The 19,685-nt window shown below is 38.8% G+C and overlaps 1 protein-coding gene across 2 annotated transcripts in view; it reads left to right on the top strand.

The window, feature by feature from the left end:
• Window positions 1-19,685, top strand: part of KIAA0319L (KIAA0319 like) — a 66,822-nt gene that overhangs the window by 8,041 nt on the left and 39,096 nt on the right. For both annotated transcript variants that reach the window (XM_087727720.1, XM_087727721.1), the window contains exon 2: window positions 4,791-4,959. In XM_087727720.1, the coding sequence (XP_087583846.1) occupies window positions 4,818-4,959 (142 nt within the window). In that variant the 5' untranslated portion in view covers window positions 4,791-4,817. The remainder of the gene's footprint in view (window positions 1-4,790; window positions 4,960-19,685) is intronic.

Raw genomic sequence — 19,685 nt, 5'->3', positions numbered from 1 at the left:
TTGGAGATCTCATCCGCCAGCTCCTTCAGATCCCTGGGGTGTAACCCGGTCCTGGGAATTGGACCTTGCCTAAGATAGACAGGCTACCATTTCTTCCCTATCTCATCTTGGGTCCCTAATCTGAATTTGGGGTGCTGTTTTTGATAGGTTGGATAGTTTATCCCTGCTGGTAAAGACAGATGCCAAGCACGAGTTAAATAGTTCGGCTCTACCCCTGCTGCCTGTCACCTTCGGGCCACTTTCTCCCAGCAAGGGACCAATTGTTTCCTTAATCTTTCTTGGTTTTATCAGGCGGGAAGATGCCCCCCCTTTTTGTATTTTATTTTATTATTATTGTTGTTGTTGTGATTCTTGTTATTATTATTATTTTACCTTTGTGGCAGGCCTTTATTGTGAGCCTTAGCTTCCCTCTCTTCATCGTTACACACACTCTAGTGGCCGCCCATTAAACTCCATCGGTGTTTACATTCAGAATATCTCTGCGCTAATCCTAGCCATAGAATCATAGCACCCTTATGGCCGGGGGGGAAAAAAGGGTCAGATAGGCTGGTCCCCATGCCAGAACCCACCACAAACTCAGAATGGGATGCCCGACTATGAGAGATCGCAGAAGCACCTCAGATAGCCTATGAATTTAGACAACTTTCGCTGAGGGCAGAACATATAGCAGGGGTGCGATACATCAGAGCCGACTGGCTCAGCCGGACCAAGGGGACAGTTTGGAGCGGAAGCTGCAGCCAGCAATCTTCAAGGAAATGGCAGAGTGCTTCGGACACCCGGAGATCGACTTATCCGCCACGCCCTCAACGCTCAGCTCCTGAGGGTCATCTCCAGGTACCAGACATGGGGGGGGGGGCAGAAGGGGCGGACGATCTGCGAAGCCCCTGGACCAGGGGTTGTCGGTATGCCTTCCGCCCTTACCCCTGATCCCCAGGGTCATATGGGAAACCCTTCGGGAGGGGGCAGAAGGGGTTCTCTTGGTGCCTCTCTGGCCCCGGAGACTGTGGTTGCAGAGCTCCAGTCGCCTTCAACGGAGAGGCCATGGAGATTCCCCCTGGAGGGAATATCCCTTAACCAGGGGTCGCTGGAGCACCCAGACCGTCAATGGCTCCAGCTGACCGCTTAGCTCTTGGAACGGAGCATCCTGGGGAAAGACCCTCCCCCCCCCCCCAGGGTGATGCAGACTATCCAGACTGCCCGCACACCTTCCACAGAGCGTATATATGGCTCCATGTGGCAGGCCTCTGCCTCATGGTGTAATTCCCTGGGGCACAATCCTAGCCAGGCCTCAGTGCCTCAGATTCTGGACCTCTTCCAGGCAGGCCGGGACAGAGGGTTAGCTTCTAACACAATTAGGAGACAGGTCCCAGACTTCTCGCCAGTTGTCCTGCGTGGCAGGAACCAGAGCTTGACTCACCTTCCTGTGGTCAGACAATTCCTCAAGGGGGCTTCCAACCCCAAACCGCACGCAGCGTTCAAGTACCATTCCTGGGACTTACACAGGGTAGGGGACGCTACAATAGGTGCTCCATCTGAGCCTTTACGAACAGCTTCCCTTAAGTTCCTGATTCTCACGGTGGCCTTTCTGGTGGCCATCCCCCCCCGCCAGGCAGATATATGAACTGCAAGCTCTCCACCGGGGAGGGTCTCTGCTTCCCCCACTAAGACAGAGTGGGGTTACGCCCTTCATCCCAAGGTGGGCTTCTGCTTCCATCAAACCCAGGAACTGATTTGCCCAACTTCTGTCCAGACGGGGGGGAAAGAAGGGGCTCACTCTGGGCATAAGGAGGGCCCTGAGGATTATCTCAGGAGAACCAGGCCAGTCAGGAAATCCGAAGCTCTGTTTGTTTCTTTCCAATAGGGGCCTGGGTAACAGGGTGACTTCCACCACAATAGGTAGGTGGTTGCAAACCTGAGTTGCCACTGCATACCAATCACAGGGCTTTCAGACACCAATCATATCACAGCTCACTCCACGCGGAGCGCAGCCACATCCAGGGCCTGGGCCACGCAGACAGCCCTGGCCGGAATCTGCAGGGCAGCCACGTGGGCTTCCCCCTCTCCCTTTGCTAGGAACCATAAACTGGACTCTTTTACCCCGCAGGGCAAAAGCCTCTTGGACGCAGGGCCTCTTGGACGCAGGGCGTTGCAGGTGGTTCACAGGGCGGAGCCCACGCCTCAACTGGCACAAGCGGGGGACATGGGGCCTCTGGGGTCTCCCTCCCTAGGGACGTGCAGGCTTTGGTACGTCCCATCCTGGATACTCCTCCCCCCTCACTATGGAGAAAGGGCGTTGGTACTTACCTGATACGCCTCTTCTCATAGTGGGGGGAGGAGTATCCAGTCCCTCCCTGACTATGTTTGTATGACTAAGTTTTATGTTCACAGTTTTATGAAGTTATATAAATATTGATGTTGAAGACGATAAAAGCTAAGAACTGAATTAAGAGTCTGGAGTGAATGTGCAACGAGTCGGATGGAGCTCTTCGTCAAAAGAATGGGTAGTCCTGCTGGCCAGGGGGCGTTACCCAAAGAGCTTATCTGACTCATCCAATCATGAGAGGACAAAGTCAACACCCATCCTGGATACTCCTCCCCCCACTATGAGAAGAGGCGTATCAGGTAAGTACCAACGCCCTTTCTCCTTGGTTGTTTCTTAGTTGGGCAGTTGTTTACTGCTTGATTGAGATGGTAGTTCCTTGATTGTTTGCTGCTTGTTAATCTGTTTTCTGTACATTATTTCAGGATGGGTAGTCCTCGACTTACAACTACAATTGAGCCACAAATTTCTGTTGCTAAGTGAAACATTTGTTAAGTGAGTTTTGCCCCATTTTACAACTTTACTTGCCACCGTTGTTAAGTGAATCACTGCAATTGTTAAATTAGTAACCCAGTTGTTAATGAATCTTGTTTCCCCATTGACTTTGCTTGTCAGAAGGTTGCAAAAGGTGATCACGTGACCTTGGGGCACAGCAATAGTCATAAATATGAATCAGTTGCCAAGCATCTGAATTTTGATCACATGATCATGAAGATGCTACAAAGGTCATAACTGTGAAAAATGGTCCTAAGTTACAATTTTCAATGTCATTGTAAATTTGAACGGTTACTAAATGAACTGTTGTAAGTTGCGGACTAACTGAAGTTATTTTTTGTATAGGCATAAGACTAGGGAAATTCACTGAGAGTTAAAATAAAAGTAGAATCATTCTTGATAGAATTATTCTTTCTGTTCTTCAGATCCCTTGTAATGAATACATAGAAAAGGCAAAATATAAATGTCCAATGTAAGTCTGAGATAAATGTAGGTGCAGGCTAAGCAGAATTCCATTTAAATTAAATTAAGGGAATATGCCTGAAATCAGTACAATTTATACAGTACAGGTAGTCATTCACTTACAACAGTTCACTTAGTGACCGTTCGAAATTACAATGATAAAAAGTGATTTATGATCATTTTTCACACTTATGACCATCCCCATGGTCATATGATTTACCCTCAGATGCTTGACAACTGGTTAATATTTATGACAGTTGCAGTGTCCCCAGGAGAAGGGGTGGGTTCTGGCAGAGACTACTGCTGGTTTGTTCAGGAATGCGCTGCGCAAGCGTGCTGTGCGTGCATGCTCAGTACAACTAAAATTGCTCTGCACATGCACAGAAGCAAAAAACAAGATGATCAGAGATCCAGTTTGGGGGCGTGGCAGGCCTGGGTCGCTGCAGGTTCCAGCGACCCAGGCCGCCAGGCTACAGTCCGAATCCATCACTGCCCAGGGATCATATGATCATCTTTTGCGACCTTTTGACTAGCAAATTCACTGGGGAGCCAGATTCACTTAACAACCCTGATTTAACAACAACAGTGATTCATTTAACAAATGTTGAAAGAAAAGTCATAAAATAGGGCAAAACTTACTTAACAAATTTCTCACTTAGCAACATTAATTCTGGGCTCAATTATGGGCATATATTGAAGACTAATTGTACTTGGAAGCGAAGGATTGCAACTTTATCTAACCTTCAGTTTCTCATTTTACTAGTAGAAAGAAAACTCAGGTTTTACTTGGCTAATATTACTTTTTCATTGCAGTTCAACTGGTTGCTCGCTCCAATTTCTATTTTGTTTTCTGGCTGGTGCTAGGAAGTACAAATAAGCAAGTGGTAACATTTAGTTCCACCTGTTTAGCAGATGGACTGCATTTTTTGAAGCATAGGTGGAACTAGAAGTCTCTGCATGGATGCTTTTAACTTTCAAACAGTGGCTATAGCCTCCATTTAAAAGCCATTGAATTAACGTGCTTTGCTTTGAGTTTGCTTTGCTTGCATTGCATAATTTCATAATATGCTATGGTTCCCAAATGTGGGCCGGTTTCAGTACTGAGAATTTTGATATGTGAACACAGCTGGCCATCAGTAAACAAATGTCAAGCAGGCAGCCTTTAGAATTACGTAGGCAACTACTTTGAAAAAAATAGAATTTGCCACATGTAGTTTTCCTTTCATGTATTTGTTTCATGTTTGAAGATTAACTGATTTTATAACTCATCATCTGGCCAGAGGGTACCCTGTCTTTAACCTCTAAACTATATACTAGTTAAGACAGCGGTATGGGATTTTTAAAGATAAATTCAGGAGCAAATGTTAGAACTTAATGACAAATAGTAGAAACTGTTTTATATACTTGGTGTGTGTATTTATTATCTCAATACCTAGATACAATTGTTTTCCAAAAGTGATTGTAGTTGGAGATCAGAATATTTAAAAGGAAATTGTATGTCTTTTATATTTAGAGAGCTCTGTGTCTGTCTGCAAAGGCCATGGAGAAGAGTTTGGAAAGCAGTTTCAGCATCAACTTTTTGAATCCACTGGTACTCTTCTTTAGAAAATCTGCCAAGTGTCTGGGCCATCTTCCTCTAATCTACATATTTATCTGCCTCAGTGCCCTCTCTTTCTGTACAGGTGAGACTCTATGCTTCTTTCCAAGATACTTACAATTGTGAATGAAAAAGGATATATCAATCTGTGCTATGTAAACATATTTGATCTATGTTCTATGAATTGTTATCAATGTAAAGCTTATGAACACCTAATTGCTAAGATTGACATTGTAGGAGGAAAGCCATGTTGGTCTATTAGTAGTCAAAAATCAGAAGCATCTGTTAACATCTTGTTACAGTAAGAAATTTTATTAAATGCATATTCATATGTTTTTTTAAAGTGAGCTGTTGTTCCTGAAAGGTGTTGCCTTTTAATAAATGTTGTAAATATGACTGCACCTTAAATATCATTATCTTGGAAATTGTCTCTTGAGCTACTTTTAAGCAGGAGTTAGACATAGAGCTTCCCACATTATATGATTTTTAGCCAAGGTTTGTTAAGTTGGCGCTTTATCTACCTACGCCTTCGGACCATCTGTGTGCTCTGAGTTTTCACACAGTGTTTTTTCTCCTTTTGAAATACAAAACTCTAAATGAGTGTGTCTGCTTCTTGTGAGCGTTTGGGTGCACATCTTCCAATATAAAATACATGGCATATGATGCCAATTATATATGCTGTATGTAACTAATATGTAGTGCTTTTCTATTCCAGGTACTTATTTCCACTAATAAATAAATACACATACACACCATTTCTAAATAGGACAGTGCCACACAATGTGCCACACAAGACTCTGATGAGGGGCTATAAGGATATGTAAGATTGTTTTGGAGAGAAATAAAAAAGGTAAATACTTAACAGGAAATATTTAACTTTCAAATTAATTCCAGAATCTTAGAAAGATACCATAGACACTTGCTACCTCTACGTTCTCATGTAAATAATTTTGATATAACTAAGAGATTAAAAAGCTTTAAGGCACATAGGAAATATTGGGAAATTAGATGAAATATATAAAGAAAAATTTTAACAGGTTCTTTTAGTAACGATAAGGACATTGTACAAAGACTTAACTAAGTTATTAAGGCACTGCAATCATATGATTCAGGAATAGAGTTAAAATGGTCAAGTAGTTGTGTTTGGTTCAAGAGTCTTAATACAAACTTCCTTATATAATGCCATTGGTTTACTCATCTGTAAACTGTGACTCCCAAAGTGGCTCTGAAAATGGAAGGAGGAGCTTGTATTAGATATTGAGTTAGCAGGTACTTCTCAGTGGGAGAAAGTTTTCTCTTGAAGCAGTCAGAGAAGTGAGATCAAGGACTCGGGGGGGGGGGGGAAGAGAAGGAGCTTTAGATTTTAGCCGGTATTTGCAGGGTTAAAAAAAAAGAGGTATTGCAAGGAGAACTCTTGAGAATAAGTCAACTTTATGGCCTATGGAAAATTGCTAGGATAATTTGTTAAACCCTTCTCAAAATAGTACAGCACTTTATCTCAATTAATTGGCTTTTCAGAAATATTTCTTCTAAAACAATCTTATCAACTGGAAAACTGATATCTTTAGAGAAGGCTCTTAAACTTACACTTATACTTGAACTCATTATGTTAGTAGATAGTACCTCTGGTAAATTATTTGGTGTCTCTTTTTAACTGGTAAAATTGATTAAATTGATATGCAGTAAGTGAGTCATTGATCTTTAGCATTTCACGTACAAAAACAGTTGATTTTAAAGTCTCTTGGATTTATTATCGTTATTTTGGTTGGGATACAGAGACACAGTAAAAGTAGAAATCACTAATTATTTAGTTTGAATGCCTCTGTTTGTTTCTCCGAGATTTGTTTTCTGTTTCCCAAGTTCCACAAAATTATGTTTAAGTGCTGTCTTTTTCTTGGTGTTTTTTTAAAACGCAAAGCAATTATCGTACCATATTTCAGGAATATTCTAAATGCAGAACTAAGAAACAGTTGAAGGAATAAATACCCTATACTACAATGCTATTGCCTGCTTCTCAAGCATGTTGTTTGTACTAAAGTGTTGTCACAATTCTTACCTTGCAAATCCCCTTTCCCTTGTTTTCTTTAATTCTTCCCCTTTCTCTATAAACATTTAAGCTTTTGTGAGGAAAATGTTCACAACTATGACCCTGTTTCATATTTACAAAAAAAATTCTTACAATGAAATTTTTATTCCAGACTACTATGTTCCAAATTTTGTGCACATTTCAAAATATATACCAAAAGTTTTCTGACAAGCTAAGCCAGGAAACTTTAATAAAGTTTCAGTTTTTTAAAAAAATTACTTGAGAAGGGTTTTTCTAGCAGATTGTACTGGCACAGTCTGTCTCAACCTCTCTCCTTTCAAAATGAATAAATGTATTCTTGCAACAGACAAACTTCTGTTCCTTCCTGGACAAGTGGATATTGTCTGGCGCTTAGTGTATTGCAAATTAAAAAGTCCTGATTGTTTTCAAACAGTGATGTGATTCTACATTGTTAAACTCAGCATTTTTCCAGGTGGTTCCTCTCTTGAAATTAAATATACTTATGTGAAGGAGGAATTTGTTAATGTGCCCAACTGCTTTTTCTTTTAATCTAGAATTTTATTTTAATCTAGAATTAATACAAAAGTAATAACACAGGGTGAACTATTATCATTATACCAGTAGTATCCAGCTGTGATCTCTACTGGATACAAGATTGATTCCTCTAGTTCTCGAGCTCGACAGAGTTGGTGCATGATCTGGGGGTCAGCCTCGATTCACAACTTCTGCTAAAGGAGTAGATGGCAACCTAGGAGGGATTTTGCACTGATCCATCTTGGGTGCCAATTGTGCCTGTTCCTGGATCAGGAGACACTGCTCTTAGTCACTCATGTCCCAGTCAGTTCCCATCTGGATGATCGCAATGTCCTCTGCTTGGGGCTTCCCTTGAAGATCATTCAGAAGCTTCAAATGCTCTAGAATGTCACAATGTGCACAGTTTTAGATGCAATGAAGTTTGATTGTGTAAAACCCTGGCTTTGTGTGCTGCACTGGCTCCCAATAGGCTTATAGGTATACTTCCAAGATGCTGGTTTTCACCCTGTTAAAACTCTATGTGGCATAAGGCCAAGATACTTGAAGGACTGCTTATCTCCAATTGTTTCTGCCCATCTGATCAGATTTAGCAGGATTGGTGTGGTCTGGGTCTTTTCAGAAGAGCAGTGCCATCTCGCAGGACCCAGTGGATATGTTATTTTCTGTGCAGTGCCTGCCCTCCTCCCAGAGATCTGAATAGCCCCAATAGCCCCAATCCTGTTGGTCTTCTGGACAGCTGTAAAACTCTGACTTTTCCTGCAGGCATTGAGCTGGGTTTTTAATTGATCCCAGCAGAGGTGTATATCATAATTATAATTGAAAATGAGTAGGAAGCCTCAAATAGATAGTATACATTTGTGTGCAGGTTGTGCATTCATACTGGCAGATGAGGCTCTTGAAACCTGACCCCATAGCTTATGTAGACTTCAGTGCTAAAAGATTCCTCAGTGTCTCTCCTTTAAGGGACTCTGTTAAAGCTGTCATGTAATCTGTAGAGTATTATGATGTGACTCTTTAATAGACAAGCTTACTTCCTGCTTGGTGGTTACTCAGGACGTCTAACATACCATTATGTGATCGCAGCATATTAAAGCAATCAAAACTGCTTTAGTTTAAGAAGCTTTTAAAGCATATTGAGAGTTTATGTAAGAAATTAAATACTATTACAGTTCAAGCATAAGGCTTGAAAATCAGGCACATCATTGGTGGAGTGATGAAATATAAGGCAAATATACATGTCCCAGGATAATGTTGGAGGTTCCAATCTGGATCGGTCACTGGGATCAGAACTTTTGTCTTCGAGGGTTCTTCTAGCAGAGCAAAGTTCCCTGAAGATGGACTCCAGCATGAGTCAGAAAGCTCGGAAGACAAAATCTCTGGTCCTGGTGACTGACCCAGATTAGATCCTGATGAGATATAGTTGAACATTAATTCACAGATGCTCCTGATGCTCTCCTCTGTACAGACCAACTCTGTAAATTGTTGAATTTTTTTCTGGTGTTTGTTTAACATCTTTTTCAAAACTGGAGCAAATTTCAAAAATTTATTTGTTTTATAATATGGTTTTATTGTTTGTAATTTAGTATGCTGTTTCAGCCAAAACACAAGAGAGAAAAAATACTCTCTGTTGTGGCCAAATAGTTTAAAAGTTAAGATGCTGGAATAGGGGCATAGAAGCTCAGGTTGCAGTCCAGCATTAGGTACAGAAGCCAGCTGGGTGACCTTGTGCCAGCCATTTTCTCTCCTCTGGAATAAGCCTGCTGAAGAACAACCCCCTTGTTGCCTCATGCGTTGATAAATTTTACTCAGAGAGCACAGTGCAAAACAAACTGGAACTTAATGAGACAAATGCTAACATAAGCACAAGAGATAATGGCCGCAAACTGAAAACTTTAAAATTAAGCATTTTAAATATAAGGCAGCTGGCAAAGAAAATATAATTAGGAATATTTTGCTTTGCCTAACTATATTCAGAAGTTAAATGCTCTTCCTTTCATTTCCTCTCTACCATTCCTTCTTCAAGCTGGCAAGAATATTGTGTCCTCTTTTTAATTACGCAGTAATGAATTGTTAGGATGCTTGATGGATTAATCAATGCAATTGGCAAATACAACATCTTGTAAGAATTTAAATTGTTCTTTGCTGCAAGTTAAATTTGCCCCTGTGTGTGCTGGGGCCCTGGGGTGAAAGATTTCAAAAGAGCCTTTGCAATAAATTCTGGCTGTCCATTCCCCCAATGTTAAGAGCATTCTTTTATTCTACTATTGTCTTTCAGGTGAATTTTGAAGACAGCCTTATTTTCCTTTTCTTTTCTTTTCCTTTCCTTTCCTTGTTTTGAAAAAGGTTATGGAGCACTTATTGACCAATGAATATTAATAATAAATTTGTGAATTTCACAGTACTCTTTTGCAATATTTAAACACATTGTAAACATGCTATATTCAAATGCTTTTCATTAATTTCCTTTCATCCTTAAAATAGTCCTGTAAGATATGATCAATATCTTCTTCTTACGGTTCATTGAAGTCAACCAGATGTTAGACTAGATTTGGCATTTTTGTCTGCCTATGAAGTCCTTCCCAAGGATAAATAGGCATTCCCAAGGACAATAGACAGAAGTTGACGTTTAAGGTGTTAGAAATATTATCACCGAATGTAAGCTGCTTCGTGTAAAGCTGCCTTTTGCAATTGACTGATGATAAATTTGTCAATGCCAATGGTGTTCAAACCCAGCTGTTTTGGGATTGTACCCAAGGCACCTATTACTATTGGTACTACCTTTGCTTCCTTTTGCCACAGATGTTCTGTTTCTATTTGCAGGTCTTTGTATTTTGATCTCTTTTCCAATTCTTTCTCTTCTCTTTTACCATCTCCAAATACTGCCACGTCCATCATCCAGACTTTTTTTCCTTTCTTATCAACAATTGTTAAGTCTGGGCTGTTATGTGGTAGATGCCTGTCTGTTGCAATTCCAAGTCCCAGGGCACTTTAACTTCATTTTATATTACTTTCTCACTTTTATTGTCATAATAGCCACTTTAATGTAGTAGTTAAGGCGCCGGCTAAAAACTAGGTGAGTTCTAGTCCAACATTAGGCAGGAAAGTCAGCTGGGTGACTTTGGATCAGTCACTCTCAGCCAAATTCAACTGAAAAGGTTGTTGTTCTGAATAAAATGGGAGGGGAAAATATGTATTATGAGTCTGTGGTGTTGTAGTGGTTAGAATGCCGTATTTCAGGCTGACTGCCCACTGCCAGGAGTTCGATCCTGACTGACTCAAGGTTGACATAGCCTTCCGTCCTTCCAAGGTTGGTAAAATGAGGAACCAGATTGTTGGGGGAAATATGTTGACTCTGTCAAGTACTTAGATAATGCTGTAAAGCATTATGAAGCTGTATATAAGTCTTAAGTGCTGTTGCTGTGTTAGCCACTTTGATTTGTCTATCAAAAGGTGAAATATAAACAAATACGTATTCTTAAGTGTTATAATGAGGATAAAGGATGATACTGAAAGATTTTCCCAATTACAACTTGATTGAAGTGACATTTGATACAAGAATTTCCCAGTTCATTACAATGGGATATTTGAGATTAGGAAAGGGAAAGAAAAGCATAGAAACTGTGCCCTTCTATTTAATATTTGCCTTTCTATTTTTGCCTTTCATTTTGATGCAGTCAAAATCTTCTGATGCTAACTTATGGTGAAATAATTAGCACAACACTGAAAACTGCAGGGAAAATCTATAATGCTTATTTCTGTAGCAAAGAAGGAAAATGCCTGTTATTCAGAAATAAAGACTGCAAGACAGGAGAAGAGAAAACATTCAGGTGCTTGCTATTTCTGTTAAACTAGGGGGAAAAAATCCCTTTCCTCTCTTTTAGTGTCAGGTGAAAACTGATCCCAGGATGGTTCAGTGGGGATTTGGCAGTACAATGAAGTTCAAGATAAGATCACTTAGTCTTTCTCTCCACTCCCAAATTCAGTGTGTAATTGGCTATCCTGGGAACCTGGGTAGAAAACAAGATCTAACTGTCCTCCTGTTAGTGATAAGAATTCAAAGGTGTTCCAAAGATGAATCAATAGGATTCTGTAATCATGACTTGTAGTGTTTGCACTGTGTTTATATTTTTGCCTGAAACCAACCTTCCTGTATATTTAACAGAATAACAGAGTTAGAGGTTTTCTTGTCCAATGCCTGCTCAAGCCGGATACCTTATACCAATGATGGCGAACCTATGGTACGTGTACCCAAAGTGGCATGCGAAGCCATGTTGCCTGGCACATGTGGCCTTGCCTGTTTGTCTTCTGGGTTTCTGGCGCACATGCACACGCGATGATCAGCTGTTCTTCACATGCATGGCAGTCCAAAAACCTGTCTGCGCATGTGCACTGGACAGCTGATCGTCAGGGGTGCATGTGTGCTAGAACCCGGAAGTTCAGCTTCTCTGGAGTGCAGTCCTGACGAGTCGGTGCATGTGCGCGCAACATTTTCACACAACCTTTTCAGCAATTGGTGCCGAAAAGGTTCGCCATCACTGCCTTATACCATTTCAGACAAATGGCTGTCCAGTCTCTTTTTGAAAGCCTCCAGTGATGGAGTACACACAACTTCTGAAGGCAAGCCGTTCCACTGGCTTATTGTTCTCATTGTCAGGAAATTTCTCCTTAGATCAGGATTGCTTCCTTCCTTAGTTAGTTTCCAACTGTTATTTCTTGTCTTGCTTTCAGTTGCTTTGGAGAATAGATTCCCCCCCCCCTTCTTTGTGGCAACCCCTCAAATATTGAAAGACTGCTATCATGTCTCCCCGCATCCTACCTTTCACTAGATTAGACATATCCAATTCCTGCAACCATTTTTCATATGTTTTAGCCTCCAGTCCCTTAATCATCTTTGTTGCTCTTCTCTGCACTCTTTTCTGAGTCTTGTTTCCAGACTCCAGAAATTACTTATTTGAGTAAGTGCAACTTAGAATGGGCACCTGAAAAAAAAAATTGGGGGACTGGTGCAGTGAATGGCCACACAACCTTATAGGAGAGGTTGGAAGTTACTAGCTCAAACACTGGAGATATTGCAACATAAGTTGATACGAGTAATAACTCTAATATTATCTGAACAAGAATCAAACAAGGAACAAGCCCAGCTAATAAAAGTGACAACCAGAAACAAATAATTTAATAAATATTCTGTACTGCTGGAAATCAGAAAAGCTCTGAGGCCTCAGAGAAGAAACTGGGTCTTTTGAGTTTTCATGGAAAGAAAAATAGGCTTGGCTAATGTATCCCTGAAAGACAGAGGAGATGCAGTGATATTCTATAGGAAGATAAGGAGAAGAGCTATGGAACAAATATGTCTGATACCTCATGCCAAAAGCATGGGTTAGATACATACATACATACATACATACATACATACATACATACATACATACATACATACATACATACATATTCCACTATCAATTATCAGTTCTAAGTAATAGATGTGATACCAGTGATACTGCCAGAGCAGATATAGTGTTATCACTGTAGATTTAGACAATCTAGGAAGGATACTCAACCAGTTACTGTTCTTATTCAACTTTTGGGCCATAGTAGAGAATTGGGAAACAACAGAAGTATGGTGCAGGTAAAAGATTGAAACTATTCAAATGATGTTAGTGGAAGATAATTGACTTCAGGACTATGATCTGAAGACACTCTGATATGGTGGAATCTCTAGCTAGAGTGGTGGGAGATATGAAGAGGTCATTGAGTTTAGAGTCTGTACATCGCAGAAAGCATCAGCATGGCTGGCACCTTATCTGACTGTTCCCAAGAGAATGCAGTCAACCTGGCGAGATTCTTGTAAATGAACATTGCAACAATAAAGTGATAACTTTCCATCATCTCACGTTCTGCTTCTGATTCCTTCTGCCTGACACCCGATGGACTGCTGGCACAAAATGAGTTGCATTTCACAGGACTGATAAAAATAAATTGGGCTTAATCAAGAGGGCATTAAACTGAATTCTATAGTGTTGTGAAAAAGAAAATAGTGATGTAAGGAACTCGGATAAAGCCTTGCACTTTACAGAGGAAAGGTTTGGATATGGTTTTTTTTTAATATGACCTACTTAACTATAAAAATATATATCAGGAATAACATTGGCTCACCAGCTTCATACCTTTGTTTTCTGTACGTTCAGAATACAAGAAGTAAGCAGGATGAGCTTGAACTCTTGAGTACAGGAAAGTAAATATGATTTCAGAGCAATGAAAGTGCTTGTGAAAATCGCAGTTGGAGGATACAGCTGTTAAAAAGAACAAAAGCAATGGAAAGGGAGGTGAAATTGCACTGTGCATTAAAAAATATTTATGGTCCCCAAAAGAATCAGTGAATACACTTTCAAAAATGTATAAATTATTCAACATGTACTGTACTGTTCAAATTACATGTTTGTTGTTAGCGACTGTTGCTTACACTATTGCTAGGATGAAGGATGCTTTCCAAACTAAATCTTTCAAGGACATGAAGCAGTAGTGATGGGTAATTTTTATTACCCTGATAAATATTAAAAGGAAGATCTGTCATATACAGACCTTTTAGAAAATTCATTATATTCTACCAAAATTTATAGGCTGCCCACTGTTCCAATTCCTGACATGTAACTTCCTTCTATGTACGTAACTCAAGCTTAACTGCATTTTATTCAGGGAAGATTTAACTGAGGAAAAGTTGCATGAACATTACAGAATATTGTCTAAATAACACAGGAATGTTCACATTTTAAAAAAAAATCTGAAGCCAAATATAATATGAACAGGAAAGCCTTAAGAAGCCCAATTCCACTGTGGCAAAAAAGGGGAGAGGGAAGAAGAAATACAAATAAAACCAATGACAAATTTAGCACTAATCTGCAAATAAATGAGTTAGTTACATGCAAAAGGTAGAAGAGTGACAGATGACGACATTTCGAATTGTAGAGAAGGTGCTAGAAAAGCCAGAATGCAGAATCAGTTGAGTTTAACAAAGGAAGAGAAAAATAACCAAAATACCTTTGTGTTCAAAATTTTATGGAAGAGGAAGAGAAATGAGCAGTATACCAGCTGCTTAGTGAAAATGGCAAAATGCTAAAAGATAAGAAAGAAAATGTGGAATTGCTCAACTTCTCTTCTTGCTTGTTTTTCTAGAAGAGTTTACGCAATTGTAAAAAACAGGATTAAGGGCTTAGTTTGAGACTGTCAGAAACCTTCTATTTCCTTTTGGTTTAAATCTCCAGGACCTACCGGTAGTTAACTGATTTATTAATTGAGCGGGAGTAAAAAAATTGCCAAACTTTTAGGTATGTTATTCTTTGAGTAATTCTGAGGGACTAGGAAAAGACAAATATTATCTGTATCCTGAAAGGAAGATCTAAGAAACTATACCCTAGGCATTAAAAACCAGAAGTCAGCTTCCATTGTCAAGACAAAATCTTATGAGGCTAACACCTATTTTTTGGGTTAGTTATTGTAATGCTATGGATGTAATACATTTATATTTTGGTTTGACAAAGCATCTTATAACTTTCTGATTAGTAAGCTAATTAATTCGACATGATGTGTCATGACAATTAATTGGATACATGCCAGCTCAAAATTCATAGTGCTTAAATGTTTTTCTTTAATAGTCTTTTATATGGTAGTAATATAGTTATATATACATAGAATATTAAATAATAATATGTAATACAGTAACAAGTCTTTATGCTAGTACAGTCAGAATCCTAAAATCAGTTGAAGATAGGTGAATTAGTTGATAGTATTCCTGACCTGGGGCAAAATGACCTTATAATCATTGTATAGACTAGAGGTCTTGCAAAAAAAAAAAAAGCAAAAAAAATCAATAACAACCCTGGGATGGCATGAAGATAAGGAGCCTTCTGATGGAGCCTAGATTAGATATTTCAAACCAGCCCTGTTTAGTCAGAGTTCCCTAGATAACTTGCATTTCTTTCTACTTATCATTTAACATCATGTATCCCAATGAAATGCCACCATTGATTCATATTGAAGAGTAGGAGAGTTATGTTTAGTTTTTATTCTTGGATTCTAGTCCTCTTAATATCGTAGTGCAGTGAGAAAAAGCAGTGTTACTGAGTGTAAAATGTGCATGTGTGAGCTCATCATTTTTTAATGTAATGAGGAAAGAGAAGCATAGTTTTGTCACTGATACAAAATCCAAATCAAGAGGTATTTTGTTTGTCACTAAATAGATGGAGTTTATCACCTCACCTAAAAATGGCAGTGGCAATGACATTTTTTTGGTTCAGAAAGGAACTAATTATAATTCTAGTGATATATTGCCGTTATTGCAAGTTTCATTTGGGAACTAAATAAGCTTATATACCTCAGTAGATTTGCAATAATTAGTGTAATATATTTGACAATATTTTCAGCAAGCACAAGGTGTTTTGAGAGGCATTATGTTGCAGCTTCAGGAATATAGCTAGTGAATAAACTTTCTGGAACATTTTTTTTATATTGGAAAAATTCAATTACTGTTAGGCAAGATTGACTTATTGATTATTTCTTTATTTGACAGATTAGGCTGCCCAACTTCATAACAAAGTATCATATTTGAGGCAGCAGATTTGTTAGTGGGTGTTGGTGTTCTGACTCCACAATAGTATGTTCAAGAATAGTTCCACCGATTCAGAATAGACACAGTGGAACAAGCAGAAGATTTCTACAATAATCTGGTTAGGCAGGAGGATGAGGAAGACGAAGGAGAACTGTTGGAAACAAGGATACAAGGTCTCAGGGCACAAATAAGAAGAGAAAAAGAACTAGAGGAGACAAGAAAGGAGAAAAGTTGTTTTAGAGAAAAGGGAAGAACCAAGAGAAGTGAGAGAGATAAGGGCAATAAGAAGCACATGACCTAAATACCCATAGAATCATGTCAGGAGAAATCAAGATTTTATCATTGAATATCAATGGTCTAAACTGCCCCAGAAAAGGAAAACAACCTTTAATAAACTAAAACGTTTGAATTACGATATAATTGCAGTGCAAGAGGTTCATATAACTAAACGACAAATCCAGACCTTGGAATATCCTAGATTGGGTAAACTGTACACAGCAGTGGCTGATCAAAAGAAAAGAGGAATAGCACTATATATTATTGACATGATCCAGACTAAATTAATTTATCATGTTGAGGAGGGGAGAATATTAATTGTAGAAATAATGTTAAACCAAAAAAGGTGTTATTAGTTGTAATATATGCACCTAATGAAAGTCAGGGGAAATTTTATTATAGACTACATAGCATTATTCAAGAGATGGGAAACGAAAATGTCTGTCTAATGGGTGATTTCAATGCTATAGTTGACCAGAAGTGGGACTATAAAAGTGGAAAGAGGAGAAGAGGAGCTAGGAAAATTTTGCCCAGGTCATTCTTCCAAATGGCCGAAGAATTAAATATCTATGATGTATGTCGAGAAAGATATCCAGAGGGAGAGCAATACACTTTTTACTCGAATAGACATGAATCCTGGTCAAGGATAGATATGGTCTGGATGTCGATGGAGTTAATCTTGGAAATGAAGGAGATAGACATAGAACCCAATTCATGAGCTGACCATAATCCTATGAGGATTACATGGAAAAAACAAAAGGGTAGTTATCGTTGGTTATTCAATAGAACAATCCTAAAGGATCAGGAATATATTAAAAGAGTTAATCAGGAATTGAGATTTTTCTTCAAAAAAAACTGGCCAGGAGACACATCCATACAAAACCTATGGGATACAACTAAGGCATTTATAAGAGGGGTCATAATATCGGCTACAGCTAGGAAGAAAAAAATTGAGAATCAAAAAATAAGAGAGTTGAAAGAAAGGTATAGAAACTTAGAGAGTGAACTTCAAAAGAAATGACAAAATAGAAGTATAAAAGGAAGTATGGAACTGATTAAACATGAATTGGCTATATTTGAAAAAGCAAAATTGGCACAGTCTATAAAAAAAGCAAAACAAATTTCTTTGAGTATACAAATAAACCGGGGCGGTGGCTATCCTATAGGCTGAGGAAGCAGAAGCAAGAGAACTGGATCAATAAACTACAAGATGAAAAAGGCGAGATTTGCTATCAACTAGAGGAAAAGAAAAGGATTACCCAAGAGTTTTATGAACAATTATATAGAAAAAACTGAGACTATACAAAGGAAGGAATACTACAATATCTGGAAAAGTCAGATCTGCCAAAGATTCCAGAGGAAATAAAAGATATGCTCAATGAAGAAATTAAACCATCAGAGATAATTGAGGCCATACAAAAACAAAAGACTAATAAAGCTGCAGGGCCGGATGGACTGCCAGCGGAAATATATAAAGAATTCCAGGATATGCTTGTTCCAACTCTGTTGGAAGTTTATAATGCTGTGTTGAAAGAGGCAAAGACACTGCTATCATGGACGGAGGCTAACATTGTATTAATACCTAAGGGGGACTCAGATCAGATGTTCATACAAAATTACAGACCAATCTCACTGCTAAATGCAGTTTACAAGATTTTTGTTCTGATAATAGCAGAACAGTTGAAAAAATTCCTCACATCGTTTATCCACACAGATCAAAATGGATCCTCCCCAGAAGACAAATTAAAAACATGAGAATTGTGCTGGACATTCTCGAATATTATGTACATAATGAAAAACAGGTTGCACTATTTTTTCTCGATGCCCAAAAGGCATTCAACAATGTGAACTGGGAATTCTTGCATCAACAATTGGAACACATGGAATTTGGGGATAAATTCATAAACACAATTAGAGCAATATATGCAAACCAAAAAGCCAAAGTAATAATTCATGGTGAATTAACACTAAGTATAGCAATCCAGAAAGGTACAAGACAAGGTTGTCCCCATCCCTGCTGCTGTTTATATTAACCTTAGAAGTTTTAGCCAGGAATGTACGTTAAGAGGAACAGATAAAGGAATTAGAAATTAAAAAGGAACAATAGCAATAGCAATAGCAGTAGACTTATATACCGCTTCATAGGCCTTTCAGGCCTCTCTAAGCGGTTTACAGAGAGTCAGCATATTGCCCCCAACAATCTGGGTCCTCATTTTACCCACCTCGGAAGGATGGAAGGCTGAGTCAACCCTGAGCCGGTGAGATTTGAACCGCTGACCTGCTGATCTAGCAGTAGCCTGCAGTGCTGCATTTAACCACTGCGCCACCTTGGCTCTAACAATTTAAGTTACAGGCTTTTGCAGACGATCCTATAAAGTCTGGTATGAAACTTATCGAGGAATTGACAGAATATGGGAAAGTAGCGGGTTTAAAGATAAATATGACAAAGACTAAAATGCTGGTTAAAAATATGGCATCCAAATTGAAAGAGGAGGTAATGAAAAAATTGTGTATCCAAATTGTTAAAAAAGTGAAATATCTAGGTATACACTTATCTGCGAGGTGTGCGTCCATCAAAGAAGACAACTATACTAATCTGTTCAACAAAATTAAGAAAGACCTAGAAAGGTGGGGAAACCTACAATTGTCCCTGATGGGTAGGATCGCAGTCATAAAAATGAATGTACTACCAAAATTTCTTTTCCTATTTCAGAATATTCCAATTAAATTAGAAAAAGGTTTTTTAAAGAATTTGAATCAATTAGTTTCAAATTTTATTTGGCAGGGAAGAAAACCAAGAATAAAACTCAAAGCCATGCAAGATATAAGGAAAAAGGAGGATTTGGCGTACCAGATTGGAAATTTTATTATATTGCGGCCACCCTAACATGGTTAAAAGAATGGATAAAGTTGAGAAATAAAAGATTAGTCAAATTGGAAGATCATGACCTCCAAGCAGGATGGCATGCCTTCCTGTGGTATGAAAAAGGATCTGCACATAAATATTTCATTAGACACTATATCAGACAGTCCCTGTTATTAATATGGAGCAAAATTAAACACAACCACTATACCAAAACACCCATTTGGCTATCTACGATGGAAGCATATATACACAAATTTAATTAAAATAGAAAATATTGTGACATATAAAGAGTTATTGAACAGACAGGGGAGATTAAAACTAGATTAGAATTGACATCACAAGGGGTACAAGTAGAATGATGGTCTTATTTACAGATACAATCAAGGTTTGCACAGGACAGGAAGAAGGAAGGTATTGCTAAAGATTACACAGTGTTAGATAAACTTTTCATAGAGACAGAGAACAAGTTGATCAAAGTGCTGTATA

The sequence above is a fragment of the Thamnophis sirtalis genome, unplaced genomic scaffold, assembly GCF_051295495.1.
Source record: "Thamnophis sirtalis isolate CommonGarterSnake01/CBP01778 unplaced genomic scaffold, rThaSir2_p1.2 scaffold_13, whole genome shotgun sequence".
In the NCBI taxonomy this organism is placed as follows: Eukaryota; Metazoa; Chordata; class Lepidosauria; order Squamata; family Natricidae; genus Thamnophis; species Thamnophis sirtalis.
This window is presented reverse-complemented; position numbering and strand designations above follow the sequence as displayed.